Raw genomic sequence first — 16624 nt, forward strand, 5'->3', positions numbered from 1 at the left:
ATCATGGGTTAGTTATCTAACAGGAAGCAGAGAGTAGAGATAAATAGGTCATTTTTGGGTTGGCAAGCTGTAACTAATGGATTACCACAGGGCTCAGTGCTGGGGCCTCAACTATCTACAATCAATATCAATGACTTGGACGAAGGGACGAACGTATGGCTGCTAATGCTGATGTCAAAGATAGTTAGGACAGTAAGGTGAAGAGGACGTAAGGAGTCTGCCAAAGGGTATAGATAGGTTAAGTGAGTAGGCTAAAATTTGGCAGATGGATTATGTGGGAAATGGCATGTTGTCGATTATTGCAAGGAGTATCGAGTATAAAAAAAAGGAAGTTTTGTTACAGACAGTTGCATAGGGCTTTTGTGAGACCACATTTGCAGTACTGTGTACTGTTTTGGTCTCCTTACTTAAAAGGATATAACTGCATTAGAAGCAGTTCAGAGAAGGTTCATTTACTGATTCCTGGGATGAAGGGGTTGTCTTACGTGGAAAAGTTGGTCGGGTTGGGCCTGTATCCATTGGAGTTTAGAAGAATGAGAGGTGCTCTTGTTGAAACATACAAGATCCTAAAGGGTGGATCCCAGAAGGAAAAAACAGTAAAAACTGGGAAATAAGAATACAGTTCTGAACTGGTCTTGTATACCTTAAAATGGAACATCAGTAAAAACTGGGAAATAAAGAGTACTGCTCCAAACTGTTTTTCTCCTTCTGGGATGCTAAGAGGATGTTTCCCCTTGTGCAAGAGACTAGAACTAGGGGGACACAGTTTAAGAATAAGGGATGTCCCATTTAAGACAGAAATGAGGAGAATATTTCTTCTCTCAGAGGGTTGTTAATCTGTGGAATTCTCTTCCCCAAATAGCTGTGGAGGCTGGGTCATTGAATATTTTTAAAGCTGAGTTAGATAGATTCTTGATTGACATGGGAGTCAAAGGTTATGGGGGAGCAGACAGGAAAGTGGAGTTGAGGCAAAAAGCAAATCAGCCATGATCTTATCAAATGATGGAAGGGCTGAATGGCCTACTCCTACTCCTAATTGGTATGCTCGTATTCAGCATGCACAGTAAAAGAGTTGAGGTGCATGCTGTGCACTGCATGTAGGAACAAAACACTATTTAATGACTGGATAAAGGGCTGTAGATTTAGATTCTAGGACATGCTCACTGGAGCACGGTTGTGTAGTGATTACTGGACTAGTAATTCGGAGGACTGAACTAATAATAGAGAATGTGAATTTAAACTGCGACAGTTTAAGAATTCAAAATAAGTTTATTTCAAAAGTTTTTTTTTTGCAAACAAGCTGGTAACAGCAAAATGATGGGAAGGACCTAACCAGTTTACTTATATACCTTAGCGAAGGAAACCTGCTGTTTGCACCCAGTTTGGGCTTGTCTGGGAGTCCAGACCTATATTAACATGGTTGAATTTTAACTGCCCTCTGAAGTGGTCTGGTTAGCCACTCAGTTGTGTTAAACTACTTCCAGTGTTTAAGAAAGCTCACCACCAGCTTCTCAGGGCAACTGGGGTTTGGGCAATAAATGTCAACCTTGCCAGTGATGTCCACATCCCAAGCATGAACAACACAAAAAGTAGGACGTCTAAACAGTGCTAGGAATGACCGCTTATTTTTATATTTCTACGTGTAACTGACAAAACAGATGCCCCTTTTGTGCAGCAGCTTTTTACCCCCTCTGTAGCTCTGGTCTTTGGATGTCTGCTTTCTTTTTTGCCAATTCTCTGGTTCATGTGTGCACATTGGGTCTTTAAAACAATACGTTAGCCTGTCAAGAACATCCTGAGCAATTACGCTAACTTCAAAATACCCTTAACAATCTTCATAAAGCTATCAAAACCATGCTTTATTGTCTTACAGACCCATTACAATTGCTCTCGACAATCCCAGGAACCATTTAACAAGAGCGTCATTAAGCATGGTTACAGGTTCCAAACGTAATCAATCATCCGCTCTCCAACTGTGTCCCATAATGAGAACAAAGCACAGCAAGTTCTTACTCAACAGAAACTATGACAGCATTCAGCTCGGTGGCACTCCTTCTTGACAGGAGATCATATGGTTGCATTTCTGAAAAAGAAGTGAAAGATCAGATGAACTGCAGTATCAAAAACATCACCCAGTTCAAAATAGCCTCCAAAGAATATAATGGACAAACATCCCCACTCCCCCACCAAAAACCCCAAGGGGGAGTAGCTGGCTCCACATGAAGAAAGAACTGGCATTTATACCTCACCCAATTTTTCACCGAAACGTCCCACAAACATTTAATGAGATTACTGACTTGTTAATCACTCACAGGTTGTGGGCATCACTGGCACAGTCAGCATTCATTGCTCTTCTAGCAAGAAGACGCCATTGGCCTTCCTGTCAACTGAGTGGCTCGCTAGGCCATTTTGGAGGGCAGTTAAAAGAGTCAACATTGCTGTGTGTCTGGAATCACATAGGCCAAAACTGGTTAACGACGGCAGATATCCTTCGCTATAGCGAATCAGCTGAGTGTTTCCAGTAATTACATGGTCATCATTACTGAGACAGTACTAGCTTATTTTATTTTGCTTAATTATTTGAATTTAAATTTCCCAGCAGCCGTGGTGGGATTTGAACTCACGTCACATTATTCCCGGTCTCCGGATTACTGGTCTGTAACGTAGCCACTACGCCGCTACTGCACCCACAATTTTACAACTACACCAGTTGAAAGAGGCGGCGGGGGGGTGGGGGTCAACCAGGTGACTGGGTGAGCTCGCTGCTCTTGTTCAAACAGCAGCATGGGACCTTTCACGTTGGCAGATGAGGCCTTAGTGTGACAGAAGCTTGTGTTGCCAATGGTGCTTACAGTTGTTCCAGGAGGGTTCAGCGTGTGACCTACGCCCTCCAACTGCCCCACTCCCACTCTGCTCCCATTGGCCCACCTGACACACCCGCCCTCGTGGCGCTCTGCCATTTGTCGACCAATTGGAAGGCAATAAAGGCTCCTCGTTCCCCGGTTGAAATGCCCTCGGCTGTCAGTCGAGCAGCCTTTTACTCAATCGCCAACACACTTTATATTTCCCATTCATAATTTGGAAACGTTCAAAGAGAACGAAGAAGAAAAAAAAAAAACACACAAACAATTTTTAACGGCCCAGTGACTGTTCACCAGAATTGCTCTCAGCAATGTCCTGGAGATTAGTACATAGTCCCCCGAAGACTTCAGGAGTTGGCAATCCTAGATTAAATCCACGGTCGCTTGACAGTCAGAGAGTGTTGCAGCAGAGCTGAGCTGACAATGTAATGAAAATAAAAATAACCAAATATCCTGTCATACTTTCCACTGCCACTAAGTAGCACTGTTGCACTTCACAATGACTGTAATGAGCAGTTTGCAGAAGTACAGTGGAGTCATTTGCCAACTGATATACAGCAGTGTGCAAAGAATCTTTAATGTCAAAAAAGCTACCAAGTCAGATCAGATCGATGCTTCCAATTGAAACGAATGGATTCAATAAAGCTTATGTTTATTCAATTAGTTATTTACGGAGGAGGATGGTTGCTCAGTTTCTGGAGGGACAGTGAAGCCTGGCCGCTGGTACGGGGCTTGGGTCTGAGAGCTGAGTGGACATTTGGCCCCGAGAGGGCTGCAAACTGGATTTAAAGTTGACTCGGCCTGACAACAGCGCTCAATACATGACTCAACTCACCCAAAAAGAATGCTGCAGTTACATGACACTCTCTAGGATAAGGCTATATCTTACAATATCAGCAAAGGTGAGTGACCATAACAAGACCAGAAGACGTAGAAGTAGTAGGCCATTCGGCCCATCAAGTCTGCTCCACCATTCAATGAGATCAGGGCTGATCTGATAATCCTCAACTCCACTTTCCTGCCTTTTTCCCCCATATGCCTCGATTCCCCGAATGATTAAAAATCTGTCTGTCTCAACCTTGAATATACTTGACAGCTCTGCAGTTATGCCGTTAGGAAGGATTATAATTTTTGAGATTTTGGTTTTCCTTTCCAGCCTGTTTTACCTCTCACTCTTTGTACCCATTCCACAGAACAGTGTTGGCTTTTGCAAAGTTTAGGGAAAACCATAGACAGCAAACTTCAGAGGCAAGAGGACTGCCACTGAACCACTCTTTGTCATTTCTGAGTCAAAGGTTGACCCACTCCAGAGACTTGAGCACATAATCTAAGCTGAAAAGGCCAGTGCAGTACTGAGGGAGCGCCAGAGGTGCTGCCTTTCGGATGAGACATTAAACCAAAGCTTCTTCTTCACACTCTCACGTGGATGCAAAGATCCCACAGCACTGTTTTGAACAAGAGCAGGGAATTTCTCCTCAGTGTCCTGGCCAATACTTATCCTTCAACTAACATCATTAAATTATGTCATTATTACATAGCTACTTGTGGGAGCTTGCTGCGTACAAATTAGTTGCTTGTTTCCTACATTACATCAGTGACTACATTTCCAAAAAAAAAATTGCTGAAAAGAGAGACATGTTGCCAAAACTTTTCATCTTGCACTCATCAGGACAAATGCAAGAATGCCAAATTTCAAACGATCACAACAATTTATACTACAGGAGAAAATGTTGTCGAGTGACTGATAAGTCGATTGATTGGTAAGTCTACTCAGATTGCTATGTAAATTGTTTGCCCTATGCAGGAGTAATGGGGGGTGGAAAACAGTGATCCACTTCCCTCACCAGCACCTGGAAAATTTCCCCAGCAGAGGGGACGTGTCATGGAGCCATCCTGACAGGGGCCCCTCCATATTTTCCCAGCCCTCCCGACTCCAAGCCAACCACCACAGGGCCGGCAAAATTCAGCCTAATATTTCAGACAATCTATTCTGCCTTGCTGTTAAAGATGTACCTCACACAAACTTAGGTCGAATGTCACGGCTGCAAAATTCGGCTCCCCAGCACCCGTGGTTTTAATGCTCCGAGCGCTGGTTTAGGTACAAAAAACAAAATGGGATCTGCCTTATTCCAACAGACTTTCAGTGCAACCTGCCCTGAATGCCATGTTGAGGGTGATGGTGTTGGCATTACAAGCATACTTCACAACTATGCAAAGTATGTAAATCATGCAATGCAGATTTGATGCCCAGCCTGTCATTTCTGATGCCCTGACCCTAGTTAGTGCCATCTCTATATATTACATACATACAGCTAAACATGCATTCAGCTGCCAGAGGGATCCTCACACCTGTGCTATTTAAAGGAAGCCATCTAATTTGCAGATTAGCTGCTTTCGACTATTTACTGACTCCTGCAGGAGGAGGACAGGATTGTTGAAGGAATACAGGAAATTTGTTGAAGTCTGCAGGAATTGATGCTGGGCTTTGGGAAGAATTTGGTTGCTACTGCAAGGCTTCAGAATACACAGTGGCAATAGTTGCATTTTCCCTTGTGGACATGGAGCAGCGGCAGCAAAGAAGACAAACTGCTGACAGAGAACAGCGGAGGAGGACTCTTAGCAGGAGGCCTAATCCACCTAGAGTCTTCAGGGAATGCTTCTCCCACCTGCACCTAAGCCAGGAGCTGTGTGTTTGACAGCTTTGTTTCACCAAGGAGGTGGTCACAGAACTGTGCCCCCTCTTGGAAGCAGACTTGCAGCCTCAGAGCAGGGCGAGGACGGCACTGCCAGGGACTGTGTTCTTGAATTTTTCCAGCAGAGGAACCTTCCAGGCTTGAAAAGGTGACATAGCAAACATCTCGCAGTTCATCATCCATTGTTGCACGCAGAAAATCACAGAGACTCTGTACACCAGGACGGGGGATTTCATCATCTTTTCCCCAAACATAAGAGAAGAGGGAGGAGCAGACACAGCTTTGCCAGGATAATGGACTTCCCCAAGGTGCAGAGTACCACTGAGTGCACACACATGGTTTTGCAAGTGCTGTATCTCAATGCTGAGCAAAACTGCCAAGGTTAGCACGTACTCAATATCCAGTTGCATGGCCAAGCCCAGCACATCATGCAGGCGAATGCCCACTATCCTGGCAGCAGTCATGATGAGTAGGGGTGTGAGGCTGGCAACATCTGTATGTGTACGAGGGTAAGGTAGAGCTTCTGAATGGTTAAGGCCGAGTCTTGGCTGCTGCTGTATGAATGATGGGGGCTGTGGTGCAATGAGCTGTTTTTGAGAGGTTGGTGATATGGTGGGCAGGAGATTTTGTGTACATACGAACATACAAAATAGGAGAAGTAGGTCATTCGGCCCCTCGCGCCTCCTCCGCCATTCAATAAGATCATGGCCGATCTGTTCGTGTTTCAAATTCCACACTCCCATCTACTCCCGATAACCTTTGCCTAACAAGAATCTATCTATCTCCACCTTAAAAATATTTCAGTGACTCCGCTTCCACTGCCGTCTGAGAAAGAGAGTTCCAAAGTTGCACAACCCTCTGAGAAAAAAAATTCTCCTCATCTCTGTCCTAAAAGGGCGACCTCTAATTTTAAAACAGTGTCCCCTAGTTCTGGACTTACCCACAAAAGGAAACATCCTTTTCCAGTCCACCTTGTCCAGACCATTCAGGATCTCGTATACTTCAATCAAGTCACACCTCACTCTTCTAAACTCCAGTCTGTCTAAGCCCAGTCTGTCCAACCTTTCCTCATAAGACAACCCGCCGATTCCAGTAAACCTCCTCTGAACCGCATCCAACATACTTACAACCTTCCTTAAATAAGGAGACCAAAATTGTACACAATATTGGAGATGTAGTCCCACTGATGCCCTGTATAATGGAAGCATAACATCCTTACTTTTATGTTCAATTCCTCTCGTAATAAAGAATAGTATTCCATTACGAACGTAGGAACAGGAGAATGCCGTTCAGCTCATCAAACCTGCTCCATCATTCAATACGATCGTGGCTGATCAAACACTTCAATGCATTTTACCCACACTATCCCCATAACCCTTTATGTTATTGTTAATCAGAAATCTATCTTTTTAGGCTTCTTAATTACTTGCTGTACCTGCATACTAACTATTGTGACTCATCCACTGGAACACCAATATCCCTCTGCAGCTCGGAATTGTGTAGCCGTTCTCTATTTAAGTAATACTCTACTTTTTTTATTCTTCCTGCCAAAGTGAAAAACTTCACATTTTCCCACATTATACTCCATCTGCCAGATTTTTCCTCATTCACTCAATCTAACTATATCCATCTGCAACCTCCTAATGTCCTCTTCACAACATACTTTCCTACCTATCTTTGCGTCATCTGCAAATTTAGCTACCATGCCTTCTCACCCCTCATCTAAGTCATTGATTTGAAGTGTAAAATGTTGAGGCCCCAGCACAGATCCATGCAGGGCTCTACTCATCCCATCCTGCCAATCAGAAAGAGACCCATTTATACATACTCTCGGTTTTCTTCCAGCCAGCCAATCTTCCGTCCATGCTAATACATTACCTTCTACACTATGAGCTTTTATTTTCCGTAATAAATCTTTGATGTGGCACCTTATCAAATGCCTTCTGGAAATCCAAGTACAGCACATCTACAGGCTCCCCCTTTCCACAGCGCGTTTTACTCCATCAAAGAACTCCAATAAATTGATTAAACATGATTTCCCTTTCACAAAACCATGTTGACTCTTCCTAATTACCTTGAGTTTCTCCGAGTGCCCAGCTATAACCTCCTTAGTGATCGATTCTAACACCTTCCCCACGACAGACGTCAAGCTAACTGGCCTATCGTTTCCTGTTTCCTGCCTCCTTCCCTTCTTGAACAGAGGGGTTATATTTGCTACTTTCCAATTATGGAATCTTTCCAGAATCCAGTGAATTTTGGAAAATTAACACCACCTCATTGGCCACCTCTTTTAGGCCCCTAGGATGAAATCCATCAGGACCCGCAGACTTGTCAGTCCACAGCTCCATCAGTTTGCTCAATACCACAGTATTACGGTATCTTTACAGTGCAGAAGGAGGCCACTCAGCCCATCAAGTCTGCACTGGCTCTCTGAAAGAGCGTTCCACCTAGCGCCACTCCCCTGCCTTATCCCCATAACCTTGCACATTCTCTCTTTCCAATCCAATTCCCTTTTGAATACCTCAATCGAACCTACTTCCACCACCCTTTCAGGGAGTTTGTTCCAGACACCAACCACCCTCGGGGTGAAAAATATTTTCCTCACATCACATTTACTCCTTTTGCCAATTACTTTGAATCTCTGCCCTCTGGTTCTTGATGTTCTCTTGATGTTTCTCACTATTTACCCTGTCCATAACCCTCAGGATCTTGCATTCCTCTAACAATTCTCCTCTCAGCCTTTTCTCCAAGGAAAACAGATCCAAGCTCTCCAATCTATCCTCAGCTACAGTTCTTCATCCCAGGAATCATTCTTATGCATCTCCTCTGTACCGTCTCCAATGCCTTCACATCCTTCCTCAAGTATGGCACCCAGAACTGTACGCAGTACTCCAGCTGAGGCCTAATTAGTGTCTTACACAAGTTCAACATGACCTCCTTACTCTTGTACTCAATGCCTAAGATACTATATGCTTTATTACTGCTCTTTCAACATGCCCCGACATCTTCAATGACCTATGTACGTATACACCAAGGTCCCACTGTTCCTGCACCTCCTTTAGAGCCTCTCCATTTATTTTATACTGTCTCACCATATCTTTCCTGCCAAAGCGAATTACCTCACACTTCTCTACATTAAACTTCATTTTCCACTTGTCTGCCCAATCCACCAACATGTCCATGTTCTATTGAAGCTCAAGACTATCCTTAACACAGTTGACAACATTTCCAATCTCCCGATCATCTGCAAATTTTGAAATCGTGCCCTGCACACCATAGTCTAGGTCATTAATATACAATCAGGAAAAGCACGGGTCCCAACAGACTCCTGAGGAACTCCACTCCAAACCTTCCTTCAGTCTGAAAAGCATCCATTTATCACAGAGAAAAACAGAAAATGCTGGAAAAACTCAGGTCTGACAGCATCTGAGGGGAGAAAAACAGTTGACGTTAAGAGTCCATGTGACCCTTCTTCATTTATCACTGCTCTCTGATTCCTGTCACTCAGCCAATTTCCTATCCAAGTGCCTACTTTCCCTTTTATTCCATGACCTAGAATTTTGCTCACAAGTCTGTTGTGTGGCACTGTACCAAATGCCTTTTGAAAATCCATATACACCACATCAACAGCGTCTCCTTTATCAACCTTCTCTACTACCTCCTCTAAAAACTCCAGCAAGTTAGCTAAACATGATTTTCCCTTGATGAACCCATGCTGGGTTCCCTTGCCTAAGTGATCATTGATTTTATCCCGTGCTATACTTCCCAGAAGTTTCCCTACCACTGAGGTCAAACTGACTGGGCTGTAGTTGCCAGCGTTATCCTTGCACTACTATCCTTGCATTTACTAGCCTTCACCACTGAACATCAAACTTCTTGCAGGATTGCAGTCAGGACCTCAGGTTGCTTTAGAGACATGCAAATTAGCTAAAGTGTGTGCTAACGATGCACACTGCTGGTCCCCCTACTGAGCGTGCAAAAGTCAACAGCGAACATCAGAAGGTCATCCATCCTAATATCTCATTGTGGAGCTCAATGTTAACTTTTGTTTGAAAACATTCCTGTGAAGCTCCTTAGGATATTTTACTATGTGGACAACAGGCCCACATTGATATCTCACTGAGACAGATTTGAAATCTCATCTATTAAGTATCTTTTAAAACAAAAACAAAAACAGAATTACCTGGAAAAACTCAGCAGGTCTGGCAGCATCGGCGGAGAAGAAAAGAGTTGACGTTTCGAGTCCTCATGACCCTTCGACAGAACTTAAGTTATCTTTTAATCCTTATCGGATTTTAATCTTTGTATCCTGTATTTTAGTTAACAAGTTTATCGCTTATACCTAAGTAACTTTCAGCCGTAGTTTTGTAACACACTGACCTTTATCTAGCCTGCTCGGTTATTTTTAAATTGAACCACTAAGATTAAAAGGGGGCTAGGTACACACACACACACACACACACACACACACACACACACACACACACACACACGCTTAGCTCATGGGCCACCTTCAGGAAACATCTTTTACGTGGTCCTGACACACCTCTGACTTCTGCATTGTAGACGGGAGAGGGTCTTTGGAGAAGTTAGAATGTTCAGCCATCTGTACCAACAGCCAAGGCATTTAGACAGCCGGTCCAGCTGAGTTTCTGGCTAATGGTGACTACAGAATGATGATACTGGAGATTCGGCGATGCTTAATGCCATTAAATGTCTGACTGCAAATTGTGTGGAGAACACTTGAACCACATGCTGTCTGAAGGTAAGTGAATCCCATCTGCATTTGAAGGTTCAGGTTATTATCACAGCCCCTGATATTCTCTCAGCAATGGAACTTCCCTTGGCTTAAGCCCAAAAGCATTCGGTTTGTTTTCAGACAGTGAACGACTGAACACCAACACATCCATTTTAGATTGTACATCATGCAGTAAAATTGGGGTTCTAATTTTTTTACCCCCCATGAGTAAGGGTGCTTCCTGAAGTTCTCTATCTCTTCGTGTTTTAAAAATTCCTTTCAACCATGTGTTCAGTCATTGCAACCCCATCCTCTAAACCCAGCGTTCCTTTATCTTTTGTATAACAGCTTGGGGTGTTTGGCTGTGTTGATGATGCTGCGCAAGTCTGAGTTGTTACAAGTATGCACATTCCAACTGCACCACACAGCCTGCACAGAACTGACAGAGACACAGCAACAAATTCCACCACAGAGACAACAAAGAATAAGTTGCAATGATAATGGGGCAAATGTTTTTTTTTAAACTGGCTACATAGGTGATTTCTTTTTTAGGATGCATCACTCCCTGGGTAGACACTCCTACCACCACTGCGCCAACAGCGTCACCCCCACACTGCCAGCCCCATGTTTTACCAGCTCCAAGGGACACCATTCTTTCAAAGCTCATACACCATCCAATCAGTATATAAGTAAACCAGCACAGCTATTCTCAACTGTGCAATGGGCACCAGAGCACAGAAAGGAGAAATTAGCATCCATCGTAGAAGCAAGTGGACACTGCCCGGTCATAAACAAGCTCCCCATTATAGAATTATGAAAACATTGGACATATTCCCAGCTTGCTGTGATAATTAACTTTCGATTTCTAAATGTGATCTATTATGCACTTCACTACAATGTAGCCTGAACAGTATATCACATCTAATGGAAGCAAACAATGACCTTTGACTTTGTGACCTTGATAACAGCCTGTGTAAAAAATTTGCCATATTTTACCAGAGACATTAACCCGTTTGAAATAAATAGAACAAAGGCCTCCCTTAAAATAAAGAAGGAATTTCATACAAAATGCCTTAAGTGTTTACACGTTAGTAGGCAATATTTATCTCTTGGCCTATATCACCAATTCAGATTAACCCAGTTACGGAACCCAGTAAATCTGGGATCTTGCTGTGCATCAATGAGTGTGCAAGATGCTGCAAGTTCTTTCTTCTTTCCTCTTTTAGAATGAGCCATCCCTTCAAAGCCTGTTTATTTTTACCAAGTGGAACTGAGAATGCAGGTGGGCTCCAGGCGTCTGGCAATGCTTGCAGAATTGGCTGCTCATTGAGAGGGTGACAGGCTCAAGTTGGACTCCGTCCCAATTTTTTTTCCCCTCAAGGCCTTCGCTCATCACCTGCTAAGATGGGTGTAACTGAGGCCGGAAACTCAGTGCCAAGGGGGAAACTGCAGAATGAGATCCTCTCCCACAAGTTATCTCTATACTGCTTCACAGTTCAGTAGATAGCAGGCTCACATTTGAGTCACAAGGTCACAGGTTTCAGTTCCACTCCAGAGCTTTTCTTTATTCTTTCATGGGATGTGAGCGTTGCTGGCAAGGCCACTATTTGTTGCCCATCCCTAATTGCCCTTAAACTGAGTAGTTTGCTAAGCCCCTTTTCAGAGGACACTCAAGAATCAACCACATTGCTCTGGATCTGGAGTCACATGTAGGCCAGACCAGGTGAAGGCAGCAGATTTCTATCCCTAAAGGGTATTATTGAACCAGATGGGGTTTCACAACAATCAGCAAAGGTTTCATGGTCACTACTACGGAGACTAGCTTTTAATTCCAGATTTTATTAATTGAATCCAAATCCCGCCAGCTGCCAAAGTGGGATTTGAACCCATGTCACCAGAGCATTAGCCTGGACCTCTGGATTACAATTCCAGTGACATTACCACTATGCCACCATCTCCCCACCTCGAGCATGTAATCCAAGCTGACATGCCAGTGCAATACTAAGGGGCTGCTGCAGGCACTGTTGCACATGCCATCTTTCAGATGAGATGCTAAACAAAGGTCCCACTTGCTCTCTCAGCAGCAAGTAAAGGTATTCCAAGAGGAGCATGGGAGCTCTGTTCAGTGTGTTTTATCCTGCAACTTTTATCCTGCAACCACCTTTGTTAAAATAGCTTAGCACATTATTTATCTCATTGCTGACTGTGGGACTTTGCTGTATGCAAATTGGTTACCATGGTTCCCCCATTACAGGAGTGACTACACTTCAAAAGTTCTTCATTGCTGGCAAAGATGCGTTGGAGCACGGAAGATGATATACAGATACAAATCTTTTTTTCATTCTTTCGAGGGTAATTTTAAACTTACTTGAACTTCCTAGACACCATCCACCACCATGCATGAAAATCACTGCTCGCTTCAGTCCTGGGCGATGGCCGCTCGGCTCGTAAACGCGAACGGGGACCTTGTTAAACGTGGTGTCCGTCACATTGACATTTTCATCGGACGAAGGAGCCACCGACTCTGCCACAGTGAGGACCATCATCATCTCCATGTAATGTTTGAACCCAACGAGTTCAGTCAGCTCTGCCTAGATTCAGACAAAGAGAAGCAGATATGCAGGTTACCCTGACCATTAGAACAGGTGCATGAGCCCCCTCCAGCCCTACAACCCTCAGAGATCGCTGTGCTCCTCCAATTTTGATCTCTTGCGCATGCTTGATTTCCTCGTCTCTGTTACTGTCAGTGATGGCTTCAGCTGTCAAGGTCCCTAAGCTCTGGAATTCCCTAAACTTGTCCTCCCCCTCTTATCTCTCTCTCTCCTCCTTTAAGTCTCATGTTGAATCCTAACACCTTGACCATGCTTTTGATCAGATATTCCATTCTCTCCTTATGTGCCTCAGTGTCAAATTGTGCTTGGCAGTGCTCCTATGAAGAGTCTTGGGACATTTTGATTTCCACTGCAGAAGGCCGCTAATTCACTGATGCCCACTTTTGCAGGCCAAAGACCCATTTCACGCCCGCTGTCCCATTTACCGTGGAATCTTAGAACTAAACAATGTTACTGCACACAAACCAACCATTCGGCCCATCACGTTTAGACTGGTATTTTTCTTTAACTAAGCCACCTAATCTAACTCCGCTGTCGGTGCTTGCTATCTCCCTGTCCCTTAATGGTTCTCTTTTTCCAAGCAATTCTCGAGATCCTTTTTTCAAAAGAGTGTGCAGTTAGTAACCGAATGCGCAATTCCTTGCGTACTGGAAACTCCGAGAGCATGACCTGACCGTGGAGTGAGCTGATATCGTAGGCTGGGATTGAAACAAATAGAAAAGAGTCAGTGCCAGTGTCAAATTACTCCTTAGAAAACTAGGGAACATAAATAAAAACAAAAAAACTGCGGATGCTGGAAATCCAAAACAAAAACAGAATTACCTGGAAAAACTCAGCAGGTCTGGCAGCATCGGCGGAGAAGAAAAGAGTTGACGTTTCGAGTCCTCATGACCCTTCGACAGAACTTGAGTTCGAGTCCAGGAAAGAGCTGAAATATAAGCTGGTTTAAGGTGTGTGTGTGGGGGGCGGAGAGATAGAGAGACAGAGAGGTGGAGGGGGTTGGTGTGGTTGTAGCGACAAACAAGCAGTGATAGAAGCAGATCATCAAAAGATGTCAACAACAATAGTACAATAGAACACATAGGTGTTAAAGTTAAAGTTGGTGATATTATCTAAACGAATGTGCTAATTAAGAATGGATGGTAGGGCACTCAAGGTATAGCTTTAGTGGGTTTTTTTTTTATTTTATATAATGGAAATAGGTGGGAAAAGGAAAATCTTTATAATTTATTGGAAAAAAAAAAAGGGGGAAACAGAAAGGGGGTGGGGATGGGGGAGGGGACTCACGACCTAAAGTTGTTGAATTCAATATTCAGTCCGGAAGGCTGTAAAGTCCCTAGTCGGAAGATGAGGTGTTGTTCCTCCAGTTTGCGTTGGGCTTCACTGGAACAATGCAGCAAGCCAAGGACAGACATGTGGGCAAGAGAGCAGGGTGGAGTGTTAAAATGGCAAGCGACAGGGAGGTTTGGGTCATTCTTGCGGACAGACCGCAGGTGTTCTGCAAAGCGGTCGCCCAGTTTACGTTTGGTCTCTCCAATGTAGAGGAGACCACATTGGGAGTAACGAATGCAGTAGACTAAGTTGGGGGAAATGCAAGTGAAATGCTGCTTCACTTGAAAGGAGTGTTTGGGTCCTTGGACGGTGAGGAGAGAGGAAGTGAAGGGGCAGGTGTTGCATCTTTTGCGTGGGCAAGGGGTTGTGCCATAGGAGGGGGTTGAGGAGTAGGGGGTGATGGAGGAGTGGACCAGGGTGTCCCGGAGGGAGCGATCCCTACGGAATGCCGATAAGGGGGGTGAAGGGAAGATGTGTTTGGTAGTGGCATCATGCTGGAGTTGGCGGAAATGGCGGAGGATGATCCTTTGAATGCGGAGGCTGGTGGGGTGATAAGTGAGGACAAGGGGGACCCTATCATGTTTCTGGGAGGGAGGAGAAGGAGTGAGGGCGGATGCGCGGGAGATGGGCCGGACACGGTTGAGGGCCCTGTCAACGACCGTGGGTGGAAAACCTCGGTTAAGGAAGAAGGAGGACATGTCAGAGGAACTGTTTTTGAATGTAGCATCATCGGAACAGATGCGACGGAGGCGAAGGAACTGAGAGAATGGGATGGAGTCCTTACAGGAAGTGGGGTGTGAGGAGCTGTAGTCGAGATAGCTGTGGGTGTCGGTGGGTTTGTAATGGATATTGGTGGACAGTCTATCACCAGAGATTGAGACAGAGAGGTCAAGGAAGGGAAGGGAAGTGTCAGAGATGGACCACGTGAAAATGATGGAGGGGTGGAGATTGGAAGCAAAATTAATAAATTTTTCCAAGTCCTGACGAGAGCATGAAGCAGCACCAAAGTAATCATCGATGTACCGGAGAAAGAGTTGTGGAAGGGGGCCGGAGTAGGACTGCAACAAGGAATGTTCCACATACCCCATAAAGAGACAGGCATAGCTGGGGCCCATGCGGGTACCCATAGCCACACCTTTTATTTGGAGGAAGTGAGAGGAGTTGAAGGAGAAATTGTTCAGCGTGAGAACAAGTTCAGCCAGACGGAGGAGAGTAGTGGTGGATGGGGATTGTTCGGGCCTCTGTTCGAGGAAGAAGCTAAGGGCCCTCAGACCATCCTGGTGGGGGATGGAGGTGTAGAGGGATTGGACGTCCATGGTGAAGAGGAAGCGGTAGGGGCCAGGGAACTGGAAATTGTTGATGTGACGTAAGGTGTCAGAGGAATCACGGATGTAGGTGGGAAGGGACTGGACAAGGGGAGAGAGAAGGGAATCAAGATAACGAGAAATGAGTTCTGTGGGGCAGGAGCAAGCTGAGACGATCGGTCTACCGGGGCAGTTCTGTTTGTGGATTTGGGTAGGAGATAGAAGCGGGCCGTCCGAGGTTGGGCAACTATCAGGTTGGAAGCTGTGGGAGGGAGATCCCCAGAGGAGATGAGGTCAGTGACAGTCCTGGAAACAGTGGCTTGATGTTCAGTGGTGGGGTCATGGTCCAGGGAGAGGTAGATAAAAGGTGTGGCTATGGGTACCCGCATGGGCCCCAGCTATGCCTGTCTCTTTATGGGGTATGTGGAACATTCCTTGTTGCAGTCCTACTCCGGCCCCCTTCCACAACTCTTTCTCCGGTACATCGATGATTACTTTGGTGCTGCTTCATGCTCTCGTCAGGACTTGGAAAAATTTATTAATTTTGCTTCCAATCTCCACCCCTCCATCATTTTCACGTGGTCCATCTCTGACACTTCCCTTCCCTTCCTTGACCTCTCTGTCTCAATCTCTGGTGATAGACTGTCCACCAATATCCATTACAAACCCACCGACACCCACAGCTATCTCGACTACAGCTCCTCACACCCCACTTCCTGTAAGGACTCCATCCCATTCTCTCAGTTCCTTCGCCTCCGTCGCATCTGTTCCGATGATGCTACATTCAAAAACAGTTCCTCTGACATGTCCTCCTTCTTCCTTAACCGAGGTTTTCCACCCACGGTCGTTGACAGGGCCCTCAACCGTGTCCGGCCCATCTCCCGCGCATCCGCCCTCACTCCTTCTCCTCCCTCACAGAAACATGATAGGGTCCCCCTTGTCCTCACTTATCACCCCACCAGCCTCCGCATTCAAAGGATCATCCTCCGCCATTTCCGCCAACTCCAGCATGATGCCACTACCAAACACATCTTCCCTTCACCCCCCTTATCGGCATTCCGTAGGGATCGCTCCCTCCGGGACA

General features: G+C 45.1%; 1 protein-coding gene across 1 annotated transcript in view; it reads right to left on the reverse strand.

The window, feature by feature from the left end:
* Positions 1–16624, reverse strand: part of aadac (arylacetamide deacetylase) — a 68480-nt gene that overhangs the window by 5144 nt on the left and 46712 nt on the right. Inside the window, exons 2-3 of the mRNA XM_041215203.1 lie at positions 12661–12883; positions 2014–2083 (exon numbers count right to left, since the gene is read on the reverse strand). Of these exons, the coding sequence (XP_041071137.1) occupies positions 2014–2083; positions 12661–12883 (293 nt within the window). The remainder of the gene's footprint in view (positions 1–2013; positions 2084–12660; positions 12884–16624) is intronic.

The sequence above is a fragment of the Carcharodon carcharias genome, chromosome 2, assembly GCF_017639515.1.
Source record: "Carcharodon carcharias isolate sCarCar2 chromosome 2, sCarCar2.pri, whole genome shotgun sequence".
NCBI lineage: Eukaryota > Metazoa > Chordata > Chondrichthyes > Lamniformes > Lamnidae > Carcharodon > Carcharodon carcharias.